The sequence below is a fragment of the Electrophorus electricus genome, chromosome 2, assembly GCF_041902795.1.
Source record: "Electrophorus electricus isolate QZ-2024a chromosome 2, ASM4190279v1, whole genome shotgun sequence".
In the NCBI taxonomy this organism is placed as follows: domain Eukaryota; kingdom Metazoa; phylum Chordata; class Actinopteri; order Gymnotiformes; family Gymnotidae; genus Electrophorus; species Electrophorus electricus.
The window spans coordinates 40,121,317-40,137,765 of NC_137498.1; the positions used below are offsets into that span (position 1 = coordinate 40,121,317).

The following is a 16,449-nucleotide window of genomic DNA, read 5'->3' on the forward strand; positions in this document are numbered from 1 at the left end:
ATTAGACGTTTCCTGACGCTCTGACGTCAAGACGTCTTTTTTTTTGCGTGCACCGAGTGTAAGAATGGCGGCGTCTTGGACAAACATTTTTATTGCGTAAATTTAACGCTTTTACTTTAAAGGTAGGTCGAATTTTAAGTGGCAACTGTAACCATTCGTGGGCATTTATAATTTATTGTCTGAATCACTGCTATTCAACCGTGCGATTTAAGACAAACTTGGACTGGCCAAACTGCCATGCCTTTTCTCTGCCATGCTGATAAACACCAGCACTATAGCTCGCTAGCTAACTTGCTAACGTGGACAGCTAGCTAGCGAATGCTTAGGTAACTGTCTTACCTAACAATATACTTGAAGAAAGAGTACATTTTGATTAATCTTCCCGCTATTAATCGTAATCCACAACAATTAACTGGACGAGATCCAATTAAGGTTCGTATCTGATATCCCCCATTTCTTGGATAAATTCACGGTCGGAGTAAAACAATTGCTTACAAAGAACACGAAAAAAAATGCCACAGGGCCTTTTATTTGTCGTTGTATTTTTTAAATATTGTTTTAAAAAATTAATAAATAAAATAAAAATAAAGTTTGAATTATCCCCGCACAATCCACACGTGCAGCCCTGTAATTTGAGATTTGTGATCATAAACAAGTCAGGTATGGCCGGTACTTGTGAAGCATTTTATTGGAATCAAATTTAAAAAATCAATCTTTTGCACACAGGCACAGATGTATTAATCTGAGATTACAGTTTCTGTACAACTGCACTAATTTTGGAGAACTTTAACCTCCCTGCGCTGTCATGTGTGGCTTTAATGGTTCTGGCTTTAACACTTCATCTGTTCATCTGCAGAAAATTGAAGAAAGATGCCAGCAGCACTAAACCTCAGCAACGAGGTGGTCAAAATGAGGGCCGAGGTGAAGAGGGTCAAGGTGTTGGTTCGCCGGAAGCTCACGAGACAGATTGCAGCTCTGAAGAGAAAGAAAGGAACGCAGGCTGACTTGGAGAGATATCAGAGGCGTGCTGCGCGCTTGCTTGAGGAGATGCATGAGCTAAAGGCCCTTGCTCCGGACAACATCACCAAGACAGCCCTGCAGCAGGACATCAGCTTCCAGAAGGTGTGCCAGAACAAAGCTGCGAGCCTGTCAGAACGCGCCACTGCTCGCGTTGCCACACACCCAGACTTCAGCAGGAGAATCCAGAGCCTCAAGGATGCTGTCAAAGCTTTCAGTGCCGAAAGGCTGAATGCTGTGGAGGCCCAGACAACAGCTGAGCTGGAATCTGGAGGCAGTGTCCTGCAGCTGAACGATTCCGAGCTCGAGAGTGATGGTGATGAGGGGTTGAAGGAAGAGCTCATAAAAGGGAAGAACAAGGAGCATGAGGGAGATGATGTGCAGGGATTCAATAAAATGATCAATCAGGATCAGTGTGTTTCAGTCACAACAAAAGAGGTTTGTGCATTTAGAAATGCTATTATTATTCAACATTGAGCCATTAAGGATTACAACCATTTTCCTTAGACTAACCTAAATGGCTAAAAATGTAAAATGCTACTTTACTGTATTTTTACATGTTGGTGGATTATATTTTATAGACCATAATTCCTAATTAAGGATAGATATCCAGTGAAATTTATACTACCATGATTGACATTTTAGTTGTTTTTGAACAATGTTTTTCTTGCAGAAATCCTTAGAGGCAGACATCACACCCACTGAGGTGGTAAGGATGAGGAAACAAGTGAAGAAATTGAGGATGCTGCTTATTCATAAGGTGACCCAGAAGATTACCAGCCTGAGGAGGGAGAAGGACAAAGATCTGAAAGTCAATCAGCAATGCATAACAAGTCTTCAAAAGGAAGTCCAGGTTTTGAGGGATCTTTTACCTGACCATGTTACTATAACAGCGCTTCAGGGGAAAATGGATCTTGAATATGTTCTGCTGGACCCAAAGTCCAGCTCGCTGGAGAGAGCCACTGCCCAGATTGCCACACATCCACGCTTTGTCAAGAAGCTTCAGGATGTCCGTAAGGCCATTGAAGAGGAAAGGACAAAGGTGGCATCAGCTAAGCAAAGAAATGTGGGCAAGGAGGATTTCAGTGAAGTGAAAAAGGATGAAGATAGCGATGGTGAGGAGGAGGAGGTTGAAGATAAGGCTGATGAGGATATGATGGTTACTGATGACAGTGATGACGACGACGACGACAAAACAGAAGATAAAAGAAAGAAAGATCAACCCTTGAAGGATGAAGTAATTAAAAACTATAATGCTATAAAGCTGTCAGAAGATACCAAACTGCATACTGTGAACGAGACAGCAGCCTCAATATCAAAAGAAGGAGTGACTGAAAAAGATGTAGAGAGTTCAGTCCATCTAAAAAGTGATTCTGAAATAGCTGTTACAGTGGGCGTTGTCAAGAGCATGCATTGTCAAGAAACACCAGTGATGAGTGCACCACCACCAGGAAGAAATGAACTCATAACTGAGACCAAGAAGCCAGAGAACAGAGGTAGCAAGGAAGAGAATGACTCAGATCTGTCAGATGGTGAAGAAGAGAGAGAATATTTTGATGACAGTACCGAAGAGCGTTTCCACAAGCAGTCTTCTCAGTCCGAGGAGAGCGATGATGATGATTTCTTCCTTGGCAAAGTGAGCAAACTTAAGAAAAAGAAAAGTGATGGAGCAGCTGAGAAGGAGAAAAAGAGCGACCCTACCAAGGTAGCCAGATTGCAGAAAGCTAAGGAGGCCGGTGATGCACGTCAAGAATTCAAAATGCAATCAGTATTCTGTTCCACCCTGTCCAAATCTAGTGATGCCTATCAGAAGGGGAAAGACTGTAATTCAAAGCCACTGCGCTTACAGAACCAGAAAAAATGTTCTGATGGTAATGCAAAACCAACTTGGTTCAAAAGCCAAGACCCCAGGAATGACAGAAGGCGTGTAGCCTTTAATAAACTGGCAGCTGGACCCAAAGGTCCTGGTCCAGGGACGAGGATTACCACAGAAGCACGGTTTGGGAGGAATCCAGCCCAGGGTAGTAAAGGTGGACCTGGTAAGGTTAACCGTCCCCAACATTCCCAGCAAACGCTGCATCCCTCGTGGGAAGCCAGCAGAAAGAGGAAAGAGCAGCAGGCGCAAATCACAGGTTTCCAGGGGAAAAAGATTAAATTTGATGACAATTAAAATTGATGATGATAATATGTTTCAAGTTTTACCTCCCACACCCACAAAGGACCTATGGGTTTCTAGTGGTGTCTTCTATATGTTAAGGCATCAGAAAGAAATACAAAAATGTCTACATAAAGAGATTCCTTCTGTACTAATGCAGACATCAAAAACAAGTCAGTTATTTGCTTTCAACACATTTTTCTAATTAGGAATAATAGTCCTTAAATCATATTAACATATTAATATGTTAAGGCTGTTTATGGAGCTTTGTTTGCAGTTGTTTGTGTGTATGCAAAATAAAATGTATGTAATGTGTTTTCATTGTATTTCTGCTAGATGTGAAGACCAAAGTGTTACTCAGGACCATTTACTCCACTGTTGTATATGTGGTTACAATATTATGTACTTTTTTCTAGAACATGCTTATAATCATTTAAATAGGTTGAGGTTGGCCACAGATGGAAGATAACATCGATAGTCATAGAATAAAGTAGTCAAGGAATCAGTGTCATTGCCCAGCATCAGAGGTTAAGATCATTGTCTTATGATTATTATGGCTCAGAGACAGTAAGTGTTTGTGCTGGCTTTACAAGTTATTACTATTAATGACCATTTTAAAAATGATATGGTACCCTTGGTTAGTTATTTTTAAGATGGAGTAATATATAAAATAATTAACATTACAATTCTACAACAATAAGGATCACTGTTTAAATCATTTATTGCTATTTAATTTTTTTTTTTTTTTTTTTTTTTTTTTTTTTTTTTTGCGATTGCTTACAGACTTGTTGCATAATTTGGTTCAGTGTAACAAAATTTCACACAATCCAGAGAAGATACTTGGAGATAAACATCTTACTTCTGTGTAAAAATGAAAGTACAATCAAAACCAAACAATCCTGCAATTTCTGCAATAAATCACTATCATTTTAATCACTATCAAAGCAGCAAAAGTGTTGTACTTTATGCTAAACTATGCTGTCTTTAGTAATTTGCATACCCTTTTTAGTTTTATGCAAGCTTCTGTGAAAGATTGCTGCAGTTCAGTACAAATACTAACATTTCTGTGAATACACAAATGGAAAGCTTCAGAAAACAGATTGCGGTTTGCAATAAAAGTACCTAACCTAACAAAAGTATATAATGCAGAAATGTGTTTGTACGTTTGGTGTTACAAAAGTTAAACTTTTGATGATTAAATCGTTCACTTTAAGCAAGCGTCAGAAACTAACTATGCAGAACATTTCGGATTAACTTTTCAATTTTCTTATATGTATAATGAACATTTTTAAAATAATATTTTGCCCTTATTATTTAATTGTATTTATTTATTTGCGTTCTTCGAAAGAATTTGATTTCAGAATTATTTAATTTTAGCTCATACTATTCATATCACTTAGCACTAGAGGGCATTGGCCACCCGACGTTTCCCTGAAGCTGCTGGTGCAGTCTAGGTCTTCTACGTTTTCATTGGTTTACCTACGAGGAATGTCATCCAATGGCGGCAGAAAGTGTATTGATAACGGCCAATGGTTTTAAATATGTAAATTTGTTTCAAATACATCCCGGGAAATCCGAGTTTCGCGGGAGGGCCTTTCGCGCGTAAACCGTATCCCTTCATTCATTGTCCGCTTCCTGGAGCCATTTTTTAAGCGGATAGGAGCGAATTCGCTTCTTATTTTAATCGTTTCCATCAGCTGTTTTTACTCATCGATATTTTACCTTTTCGAATCAGTCCGATTAATAAGAGTTTCCTTTATCAGTCCTGGTGATTATTTTAGGTCTTCGTTTGAGTAATTTGCAGAATAAGACCCTCAAAGAACCAAAGACACAAAGGGATCCCGAATCTCTGAAGATGAGAAAAGGGGTTTCCTCGGTTAAAGATAGATTGATAATATCGGGGGTTGGTGGCACTACCCTTGAACAAAATACAGGTTTGAGTACACTGGCTGATCGGCGTTCTTCGTCGCATTCTACTGCGACCTACATGCAACTTAAAACACCACCGTCTTGTGCTTCCCAGCCTACGAATGTCCGTGTGGCTGATCATTCAGTTGGCAGCTTATACACAACTCCTTTCCAAGGACCTAACCTTACAAACGGCACGAGGTTGCGACCAGCTTCAGGACGTCCCCCGGTAATAAATGTAACTACATTTTGTTCATTTATACTAATTTGTACATTTCTAAAGCTTTAAACTAGCTATTCCCTTAACCAGCTAGGCTAATGCGGCTGTGACGGCTAACTTGCAGCTAGCTAGTAATGTGATAAAAAGAAGTTATATAGCTGGATACCGAGCTACAGTCGAATAATTCTTACTATTGAATTACGTGTTGGTCCACTTTAGCTCGATAGCTAGTGCGGTTTTTAGCCTGGATGCAGGAGCTGCACCCCGGATCCAGCTGGCTAGTTCCGCGCTTCCTTATTAGTAAACACTGGGTTGCAAATTTCAGTAAGATTCAAAAACTGAGGTGTTGAAACTTTTATATCGCAAAGATGCAACTTGTGTTGTTATGAAAATTGATAGATAAATGCTTTTGCGAACTGCACAACTGCGAATTACAGTAGAGTGCCTCAAATGTTTCTATTTTCCTATAAAGCTGCTCACTGGTGGCTTTGCACAGTGGTGCGCACTAAGAAGAGGAATGAGTTCGCTAAACTCGTCGTTTACATCTGTTAGCTAAACCAGCTAGCTTCCGAGTAGGCCCGAACTTATTTGTCGAAAACACATGGTCAGCCTCCGCGTTCTTTCATTATCGTAGAAGATGGCTCGATAGCCCGCTAGCTGCTTCTTATCGGGATTACGTGACTAAAAACCAGGCCTCGGCTTGTTAGGAGCTTTTTGTTCCCCCGACTCTTTTTCTAGGGCATAAGAAGATACCTAGCTAACTAACGCTGTCTAATCTAGTTGTTTCTTGGTCCATTTAATCTGTTGTTGTACAGTTGTCTTGTTCGGTGGAGGGCGACGTGTTTTTTACCCGCTTCCTTTAAGCATGCAGCCAGGCTGTATTTAAACGTGCATAAAGCCCAACTTTTCCAGCACTAGTTTGAGACACGGCCTTTTCATTCAGACATTAAAAAAATCTCAGAATGTGACCATTAACTCATTTGTAGACCGTTGCATTTATTGAAGTCGAACAAGGAATTTTTTCTTTCTCTTCTAAATGTCGTTTTGATTATGTAAAGCTAAATGCACATGTTGTGCTCAGTGAAACTGGTGGTGAATGTAGGTGCATTATAATGTAGACAACGCTTGATTAGCTGTATTCACATGAAATTCTGTTCAGGCTGTAGATGTAGTGTATTATAGTGACACTGGCCTTAATCTACTATAGTGTAGGCTAGTCACCGTTGAGAGCTGGGTAAATTGTATTGATTTCCACTCAAGATTAATCATTGAAGACTTTACTGTGTTAAATAAAAACTAGTTCCAGGACAGTCATTACACAGCATTGCTTTGTTTGCACCTCAGCTAGGACTATTTTCACACCTTGTTCTCATATTGAAGTCTGGGCATAATTTGTAATATTTTGAATATCTGCTCAGGCTAAACGCCGTTTGGATTTGGACATCACGGACCACCAATACAGTGAACCAGCTCAGACATCCAGGGGTCGCAGGACAGCTCTTGGGGTGAAGAGCCCCAAAGGTATTACCATCAACTAAAGCAGACTGGACATGAAACTCACCCAAGTGCAAAGTCACCACGATGGGAATCTAGTTGTATTTTCCTGGGGCAGTTGGATTGGCAAGGCTTGTTGCTCTCAAACTTCCTATATCTTCTGGCTATTTACATATACTTCACATGATGATGGAAGCCATTCTGGCTGCATTGTAAAAACTCACTTAATGCCCAACATAAATCAAGTGTAAATAAACTGATGCAGTATGCATTTAATGACTGTTGGCTCTTGTTTATTTGAGACATTTTATGTGAAGGTAGTCTCCGATTTTGAAGCCGAGGAGCTCACCATCTTAAATTAACCATTTTTGTTAAGCACCGAGTCATAATTCACCATGACCAGAGGGCTGTTGGTTAAATTTGTAGCTTTTATGGCATTGTGTGTTTGGCATGAAGTCAGCTACCCTTTCCCCTTCTCTTGGTTTTAAGTTGGTGCTTCAGAGAAGCTACTGGAATGACTGCTCAGAGAATTTTTTTAAGCAAGTATTTGTCATTGTCGGAAGTCATTTGAGTTTGCAACAACTGCATGAAATGACCTGGAATGTTGTTCATTGAGCATTTTGGAATCGCCTGATTATTACTAGGTGTTGGCCTGTTCAGTCTTTCTACCAGAGTGCATCATCACTACATGCTTTAAATCTGTAGTCTGTTCAGATGATATTATTGACATTGCATTTTTATTTAGTCTGCCGCCGTTCATAATATCCTTCCATGTTTAATGGGAAATGTACTAAACATATTTACAAGGTTTAAACTGAAATGTACCAAACTTAAGTGTTTCTTGTGTTCTGATATAGTGGATGTAGTCATGCAATCCTCACTGGTCAACACTGACAATCATGGCTCAACTGCAGAAACCATGATGTTAAGAACATCAAAGTATATGGTACAATTTTATAACCATAGGCCAGTACCTGATTGCCTTAGGCACCTGAATAATCCTGTGAAAGATGCCCAACTCAAACATTTAGTTTATTACCAGGTTTAGAATGTGTTGGTACCATTTGGTACTATTCTGGCCACTGGAACCTAAGAGTCTGAACTTAACAGACTAGTAGCCCTAATAAAGATCATCTTCCTCCTGCATATTTAAATATAGCTGGTGGAGGTGTTTGGATCTTTGCTTAACTGCATTTGATGCCCCAGGTACTAAAACTCCACCCGAGAGGTCACGCTACGACACATCCCTGGGCCTCCTGACCAAAAAGTTCTGTCAGCTACTGGCGCAGTCCGCTGACGGCGTGCTGGACCTGAACCAGGCTGCCGACACTCTCAACGTTCAGAAGAGGCGTCTTTATGACATCACCAACGTGCTGGAGGGCGTACGCCTCATCAAGAAGAAGTCCAAGAACAACATCCAGTGGCTGTGAGTGTGTGCTTGGGGTCTGAGGGAGTGAGGCTTGAATAGCGCAAGCATCTAAAAATGATTTCCAAGCCTGTGGCGCTACTTTTTTTTACTACTCTTTGATATCTGTGCCCATAGCCGAAACACCATCAGGCGTGCATCTTGGGTTTTAGAAATGACTGTTTGGAAGCAGTTAATACCTTATTATGAACATGCTTTTTGAGATTCTTTTTTTTTGTTAGGTTTTTAGTGACATTATTATGTAGTGTCCTTAAAGGGGGCTCTTTGCTTGGGGTTGATCAGTGTAGGGTAGAGCTGTCATGGGTAAGGCTAAAGTGGGCAACTGGGGGGCTTTTTCTTTCCAGGGGCTCCAGCCTGCCTTCAGAGGTAGGGCCACTGTCTGTGCAGGTGGCAGGGCAGAGCCTGGGCAGAGAGATGCTGGCCCTCCGAGAGGAGGAGACGCATCTGGATGAGCTCATTCAGACGTGCACTACCCACGTCCAGCAGATGACTGAAGAGATGCATAGTCAGAAATATCCTTTTCTGCTCCACATTATCTCCATCTCTCTTCTATTTAGGTATGGTCTGCAGTAAGCTGTCCTTAAAGTCTTTTTAAAATGCTTGGAAAGTAACACTGTTTTGGCTACAGATTTCATGGGGCCTCATTTTTAAAATGGTTGCCAGTAAGGAAGTTCAGCTTTTATTGGACTCTTAAAATACTGGCTTCCACTGTGCCTGGGGGATAACCACAGCTGTCCGCCTCATTGGACTGAATTCTAAGTGATGAGGTAACCAATAGATTGTTAGAGTGACTACTGTTTGAGCGCAGGCCACTGCTGTTGAACTGCGCTTGTGGGAGTGGTTCTGATTGAGCAGATTTCTGATTTATGCTGTTGTCCTGTAACCTGTGGTGGGCAGCAAATACTGTCTAGAATTCAGAGCCTTCACATCGGTCATGCCTCTTCAGGGAAACTCGGTTTGTTGGTTGGCGGTATGTTGTAAATGGTCCAGTGAATGCCTGTGAGATGGTTTTTACTTTCTTAAACTGGTCCTGGAGGATTCACACTTTCATGTTGTACTCATTTGAATGTTTTGATCAGGTCTAAAGTGTCTGCGTATCAGCAGTGCTGTGCTGGGATGATGCATTTGGACCAAATGCTTTCTTTATTACAATACACACAATGAGTCACTTGGTACCATAGCATGTTGATTGCATTTAAATAACAAATTATTATTATAGGCATCTTTGTCCTTGTGTTTAATCATTTAAAAAGCTATCATTTGCTTTAGTAAAGACTCCTTTACCTGCCCTACCTCTTTTGGCATGTTTGTGTTATCAAATTTGCCCCTTCTTTCTACAGCCATAAGTGGCACTTTTTGGTGCTTTTCTAGCTGCTGGGCTTTAAATCCCAAGCAGGTTTTGTCATCTTCCAACTTGGATGTCCTCCTACTTCTTGTGTTCCTTATCTGCTCCCACATTTGCCTACATCACATACCAGGACATCCGAAGAATCCAAAGTTTGCAGGACCAAACTGTAATTGCTGTCAAAGCACCATTGGAAACCAAGCTGGAGGTGCCCGATCCAAAAGAGGTGAAACCCTTGACTCTCGTACTAACTTCCACTTACTCCTATGCTTTTGGCTTCAGTTAACAGGTTCTTCAACCTATTAACCTGTATACAAGGTATCATGTGTGTTCTGTTAAATGTGTAAACTTTTTCCTTCACTGTGGGTAGAGTTTACAGGTCCACTTGAGTAGCTCAAAAGGCCCCATAGATGTGTTCCTCTGTGCTGACCGCAGTGGACCTTTGAATAACAGTGTGGATTTGAATGGAAATGACACTACCTTCCACAGAGTGTCCAAAGGTGAGCCAGTCTGTGTGTGTGTATGTATGTATGCACGTGTAAGTAAGAGAAAAGGGCATTTGTCTTCGGAGAAGCCTGTCAGTGTTTAATTATTTTGCAGAAGGCAGCAAAGCCAAAGCAACCGATGCCAGCCAGTTGAGCAGTGTCAACGGCAACGCTGTTGTCTGCGGCATGCAGACAGGCAGCCCCTGCTTGACGGCCCTCACCTCCTCGCTGACCTGTGTGCGCCAGCCGCCACCAGAGCCGGCCCTGTTCGCCACCCTGTCTCCCGCACTCCTCGGGGAGGACTACGTGCTGGCTCTGGATGATGAGCAGGGTATCAGTGATCTGTTTGACTCCTGCGATCTTGATGCACTGCCCCTGGACGACCTGCTCATCATGTGAGCCCTGCTGGGACCCTAGGAGGGCAAGAAAGATAGTCGTGTGTGAAATGAAGTTGCGTTTCATAGGGAGAAGCACTGCACCAAGACAGGATCAGTTGGGGTTTTTGAAGAGCATATGAGCATATATCATTATACCCGGCAAACATGGGTTTCTGGAAGTCTGTTTCAGCCATGTGCCCTCTGTGTTAGCTGGTCCATGGACATGGTGTCTCTGAATGACCTACAAAGCTGAAGCTGTTCTTCCTAGTCCTTCTGAAGTTTCTGCTCTGCTGTGTTTGGGTCAGCAGTGTGTCCAGCATGGCAAGCAGAGCGATACCACTCTGCAACTGACCAGTGGGACACAAGGGTAGCTTGTAGTGTCTGATGAATAAAAATCCCAAAAGTAGTACATATATTTTGATGGGAGTTTCCAGATCTTGGTCCTCAAGAAGTGTGTTGAGGATGTTTGTCTTTTTTTTTTTTTTTTTTTTTTTTTTTGGAAAGGGGGGGGGGAGTTAAGTCAGTGGTAAATTAGTTTGCCATGAAAATGTACGTGTGCTTAGAGTAGTTTATTACTTTGCTAGCTGGCCAAACCTTACATAGATTTGTAACAATTATTCATTGGCTACTCTAGCTAGCATTTCTTCTTTGAAAGAGGCTTGTACAATTTTAATATGGAGCATATACTAACATTAGTATATTTGGTCATTCATTTCCTACCCGTTTCGTGGTTCTTGTTCAGTACTGTAGAGACTGTACTGTACAGATTTTCTCTGATGGTTGCCAGTATGTGGTCTCACTGGAAAGGTTTGTTTAATACTCAGTCTGATTGATTGATAGAATATGGCAAATAAATAGGTAAATTCTTACATCCTGTGGACATGGGTTTCAGATTGATACATCTGTGCACAAGTGTGTGTCTCTGTGTGTGTATACTGTGTTTCAGCCACAGCACAAATTTTCTCAGGGCTATTACCAGTGTTCCTGTAGTCAAATTTGATGTAAATTCATAAACTGTATGTATTTAACACAAGTATTTAACCACTTTGCTTCATTCTTAAGTATATGGCTTTCTTGAGAGGTCTTTTAAAGCTTCTTGCGCCCTTTGGGAGGGGGTAGGGCTCCACTCTGAACCGTATGTTGGATTAACCGTTTAGCTCCATCATATAAAGCACTATGCCAACACCTGCTTATGAAGGAGCCTTGATGGATTTTGTTTGTATGTTGTTGAAATAGGAAAAATGACTTTTTAGTACAGTAAATTAACAGTTTAGGCTATGATGCATATTCCCTTTCATTGAGCACATTTGTAAGTCATGGACAAATACCAGTTGGGCGAGTCTAAGTCGTTGGCTATTAGGCTCAGATGTATCAAAGTTTGTGTGGAAAAATGTGTTCTGTATATATGGTTTGATTCTTAAATCTTTTGCACTGATAATATATTGTCAAATATAGGGCTTAGGGACACTGGGTATATCTTGTTTCTTCGTGGATTATATGATCAATAATAGGATGAATTGATGAGAAATTTCTGCGTTCTGATGAATTGGCGCATGTACCTGTAAGCCCTGGCTGATTGCCATTTTATTTTGTGAGGACAGGCTTCACACTTTACCGTTCTGTGACATCAGTCATTTTGTTATGTTAGTCTAAACATGTCTTGACTTCTCAAACTAAGAAGACTAACTTCCTTTAAAACAAAAAGCACTGGCCAAACACTCAGACTAACCAAATGCCTCAGATTATGCATCTCACTGCAGTATGTTTGTATGTTTTACTGTGTTTGAATTTGCGGTATTCTGAAGGTGTTTCAGAAAGAGAAGTTTTTAATTACATTGCAAGGACATTGCTTGATTTTTAAGAGAGCAGAGGGTAGTGAATCCATTTGTTTTTGTATTAAAGCATAAGTCATCAATTTGAATGCATCCCCAGTACAGAGGTTGCTGCTCTGTGCCAGCTGTAGAGGAACCCGCCACACTTGTTCTGGCCCAGCCTTGGCGTCCCGCCACACGCTTACGGCCTGTCCCGTCCGTAGTGTCCCGCTTCACACATGCAGCGCGTCCTGCTTCATTCTTGCAGTAGAGTGGATTCTTTCATATAAATGTATTGATATGAGGTGAGTCATACAAACTGCGGAAGACTAACCTAAGCGGCATTTCTCCATTTCATGTTCAGGTACTAATAGACAGCTTACTAAATTAATGTAGCTTTGACTAATCCGTTCTTTAATTGTCACTTAAAATTGCCTTAATGTTTTGGCACCGCTGAACTTTGGCATTGGCTTATTATAAAATGTTTCCTTTTTTTAAAAAAAACAACATTTTTTAATTTAACGTGTAGTTTCTTGAGCCATTAGAAAGTTTTTTGACTGCCCTGATGTTCTATATTCTGCCTGCTTAAGTTTTGAGAGCTAAATCCATTCCTCGGTCCTACCAGGCTGAAGAACATGTCAAGCTCTTATTGTAGACCCAGCCAGGATGTCATTGGAGCAAAAAGAAAAGTATATGTCTAGTGTTTTTTTTCCCCCACAAGCTGAGCAGGTTGAAAAGAGTAAACGTTTGATCTGCTTGTTTTTGGATTTACTTCGTTCATGTGTGTTCAGCACATGGCCATATTCATCACCTCCACCTCTTCTTGAATATCTTGGGCTGCAAACATGTGGTGGGGGTTACATGTTTACACTGGTGGGTAATGCCCCCAGCCTCAGCTGTATATGTATATGACCCTGGTCTGCAAATGCACCCATGATCCAAGTGTGTAAAGGGAAGAGGGATTTTGGAGTTAAGCCATGTGCACTACCTTTTTTCATAAGTCTCAACATTTGAAGCGTTAGTTTTTCTGTCCTGGTTGAGGCATGTTTAAAATAAGCTTATTAGGGATTCAGGAGAAATGCAGGGTTGGACCTTAAATGTTCCAAACCATTTTGTATGTGGTGTGCTCTGTACATGTTTTTAATAAAGATTTGAATGTTGACTTTGTATACCACATGCTTCCAGATCTTGAAGAGAAACTGAATGTGATAAACCCAGCATGTCATGTATGGGTGATTAAAGGGCTTTCTCTTCTTTACAACGTCTGTTTGGCTTGCTGTGCATTATACTCGGATAATTATAGATTTGCTAAGTTTTTTATTTACCCTGGAAATGGAGCTAATTAGAGTAATGGACATTTAATTCATTAAGTCTCCCAACGGCCTGCGTTTGTGAGCGTGCTGGGGTTAGCAGTGACGTCACCTCAGTAGGTTTGGGGCAGGATGCTCTGGCGCGGTGCTGCAGCCCATACAAACGTCAGCGAGGGAGTCGCTTGCTGTGTTGCTCACCGGCATGCCTGAGTCCGCCAACTCTGCTGAAGGATGCCTGCCTTCTTTCGTTAAGCGTCCTGGACCTTCACACTTCGGAATTTCCGTGCTAGCTGTTTTTAATGTTGGAATGTCTTTGGCACTGTCAAGTTGGTGTACTACATACATCTTGCATGCACTCTCTTGAAAATTCATTTAACGTTAGTGAGTAGTAAGTAGGGCTACACAATATGGTGCCGATTGTCGTGGATATTCCGACCTTTCCAGTGCTGATATTGCGGGAGGCAGTGTTATTCAAATGAGCGCTGCCAATGACAGGAGCGTTGTGCCACTCGCGTCCCACGCGCACGCTCGCGCGGGTGTCTGGGACGAGGCCTGGCGTTCGCGAGCTCTGCACCTGGATTTCAGTGGCGCGCCCTTGATGCGACGTCTGTTGGGAAAAGCCATCAATGAGTTTGGAGGCATTTTGGTGGAACTAAAGCAGATCAGCCCCTTGTCATGTGACATGTTCAGCAGAAGGTTTCAGCCCACTGCAAGGCATAATGCAATACGCAACTGTCTTGTCTGCGTGGTGAGCGGGAAACTAAGGAGTTCCTTGGCTTCATCACCCAGAAGCGTCGTAGTGCAGAAGTGATGCTGTTATGGTAGTGTCCTTTTGCTCCCGTACGTTTTCTCCCTGCTGTTATTCATAAGGTAGACTGCTTAGCAAGGATTAACTTTTAATCATCTTGTTTGCTCTTGCTTTGTCAGTCTGAAGTGTGGGGGTACCAGACATAATCATGAGTGATGAAGGCTATTCTTAAACCCACTGCTTGTAAATATGACTCCTTTCCACATTATAAAAAAGAGGGGGAGGGTCATTGATTCTCTTGGCTTACGTGTGTTTACACGGGCGGTTTGTTCCTTCTGGAAGATTATTTGGAAATTCATACATTTTTAGGCCAGAAAGAAATTGTGCACATTTAACAGTGAAGCATTAAAAAAAAAAAAGTAAAACCCTTATCTTAGTTCTGGCAGGTAATTTCTGTACCCCAGGTAGATTCTGTACCCCAGTCAGCTCTGTGCTAATTAGATAAATAACCTGCCCAGTGGCTGATAACCCTTACTGTCTGTAAAGTGACTGGAAGGGTATATGGTCATGCTTGAGAAAAAAAATGGTAGCGTTAGTGTAGGAGTGGTGTTTCAGTTTGACTGCACAAACTGCTGCAGAAATAACGTACATGGAGATGGGGTACGGAAAACATTAGTCAGCAGTGGCCATCTGAACATTCTCTCCTCATGGAAAATGTATTGTCAGGAAACATTCCCTACATATATATTTGTTTAACAGAGACTATTTTAAGTTTTTGTGATTTTTGATTAATCATTTTTAACTCACATGGAATATTGTTCTTAAGAGTTGACCTTCCTGTACTTGCCACTAGATGGCAGTGACTCCATATGAACGTGACATGAACTCCTTGAACCACTTTATGAAATATGCACCTAAAAGAGTGCCATGCCATAGTGTTTATAAGGTGTACTGTTAAACATTGAGGAATGGTTTCACACGTGCTAGCTAGCTGATTGTTTTGCTTCATGTTTTCAGTTAGACAAATAACATGAATACAGCCACGATGTCTCTTCCGGTGGTGTTTCCTGAACATAGGTTGTGGAGTGGCAGCAGTCTTCTCATTGTGAGTCAGGACACATGGGCAGACAGTGCAATTAGAGCGGGGCAGACTGGCTGGCTTATTGGACCGCCTCCTCTTATCTTCCCAAGCACTGAATAATGTGCCTCTGCTCCCCAACTACCTGCTCTTTGTCTGAGAGAGTGCTAGAGTGAATGGGCAGGGAATCTGTGATGTAATTCCCTTGGAGTTGTACCCTCCCTGTCTGCACATAGGTGGCACTGTTGACACACCAAAGCGAACCCTGAGCACACTTAACCCATTTCCCCAGTTTTACTTGCCAGACTGAAAGTTCATGGGAAGTGCTAGGTTTCAGGCATCAGTCTTGCAGCTCATAATGTGAGAGCTCATTCAAAATTGGGAGGATTGTTGCGAATATCAAACCTAGTACATGCGATTAGCTCTTTGTTAAAACCATCACTGCTTCTGTCGTTGTTCCCGGATCCCATCAGTGACAGAGTGTCCCCGTTTTAGACGTACTGCTGGCTTTCTCAGCTGGGAATTTCTAATTTGTAATGTTCCTTTTTTTTTGGTTCTACATTGATCTGAAGCACTGTGCGTTTATGCCTACAGCTTTTGACTGCAGGTGTGTTTGTGTAATGAGTTTCAGATCACGTGTATTCCGGGTGTGGAAATGCATTCGCTTGCTGACTGAATCAGAGGGCGCAACGCCGTTTGGGGAAGCGGTACACACCCATGCTGCGAGACCTCGGTGTACACGTGAGCACGCCTTGCTCCATTCATAAAAGCACCCGGTGTGTTTTGATCGAAGCCGGTTGGCTGAGGGAGAGGCTGCGCCGTGATTAGAAGCCCGCAGCCTATCGGAGCGAGGCAGTGCTCCTCCCTGCGCGCTCACTGCCTCGGAGTAGAGGGCACTGGCGGGCTGCTCGCTCGGGACCAGACCCCCTGCGCAGGCCAGCGGTTCGCCTCCGCAGCAATCTGTGGTCCAAGGAGGATGTGTACCGCCCTGACAGCAAGCTGAAGTGAACTTCACCGGTTGCTACCTTGACCTGATCTGAAGCCAGGGTACGGCAGGGCCTGATGTGGTAGAGGA

The 16,449-nt window shown here is 42.2% G+C and overlaps 2 protein-coding genes across 3 annotated transcripts; both read left to right on the top strand.

Annotated features, from left to right (window-relative positions):
- The first annotated feature begins 14 nt into the window (after positions 1-14).
- Positions 15-3,487, top strand: srfbp1 (serum response factor binding protein 1). Of its 2 annotated transcripts, none has more exons than XM_027019988.3 (3): positions 15-122; positions 857-1,455; positions 1,691-3,487. In XM_027019988.3, exons 2-3 carry the CDS (start codon positions 871-873, stop codon positions 3,185-3,187), a joined length of 2,082 nt encoding a protein of 693 aa, XP_026875789.3. In that variant the 5' UTR covers positions 15-122; positions 857-870; the 3' UTR covers positions 3,188-3,487. The 2 variants fall into 2 exon arrangements, with proteins under 2 accessions (XP_026875789.3, XP_026875790.3); XM_027019989.3 differs by having other exon boundaries at positions 53-432.
- Positions 3,488-4,772: 1,285 nt separating this feature from the next.
- On the top strand, positions 4,773-11,296 carry e2f3 (E2F transcription factor 3). Its single transcript, XM_027019996.3, has 7 exons — positions 4,773-5,309; positions 6,719-6,821; positions 8,001-8,220; positions 8,565-8,732; positions 9,677-9,791; positions 9,936-10,065; positions 10,166-11,296. Exons 1-7 carry the CDS (start codon positions 5,028-5,030, stop codon positions 10,447-10,449), a joined length of 1,302 nt encoding a protein of 433 aa, XP_026875797.2. The 5' UTR covers positions 4,773-5,027; the 3' UTR covers positions 10,450-11,296.
- Positions 11,297-16,449: the final 5,153 nt, after the last annotated feature.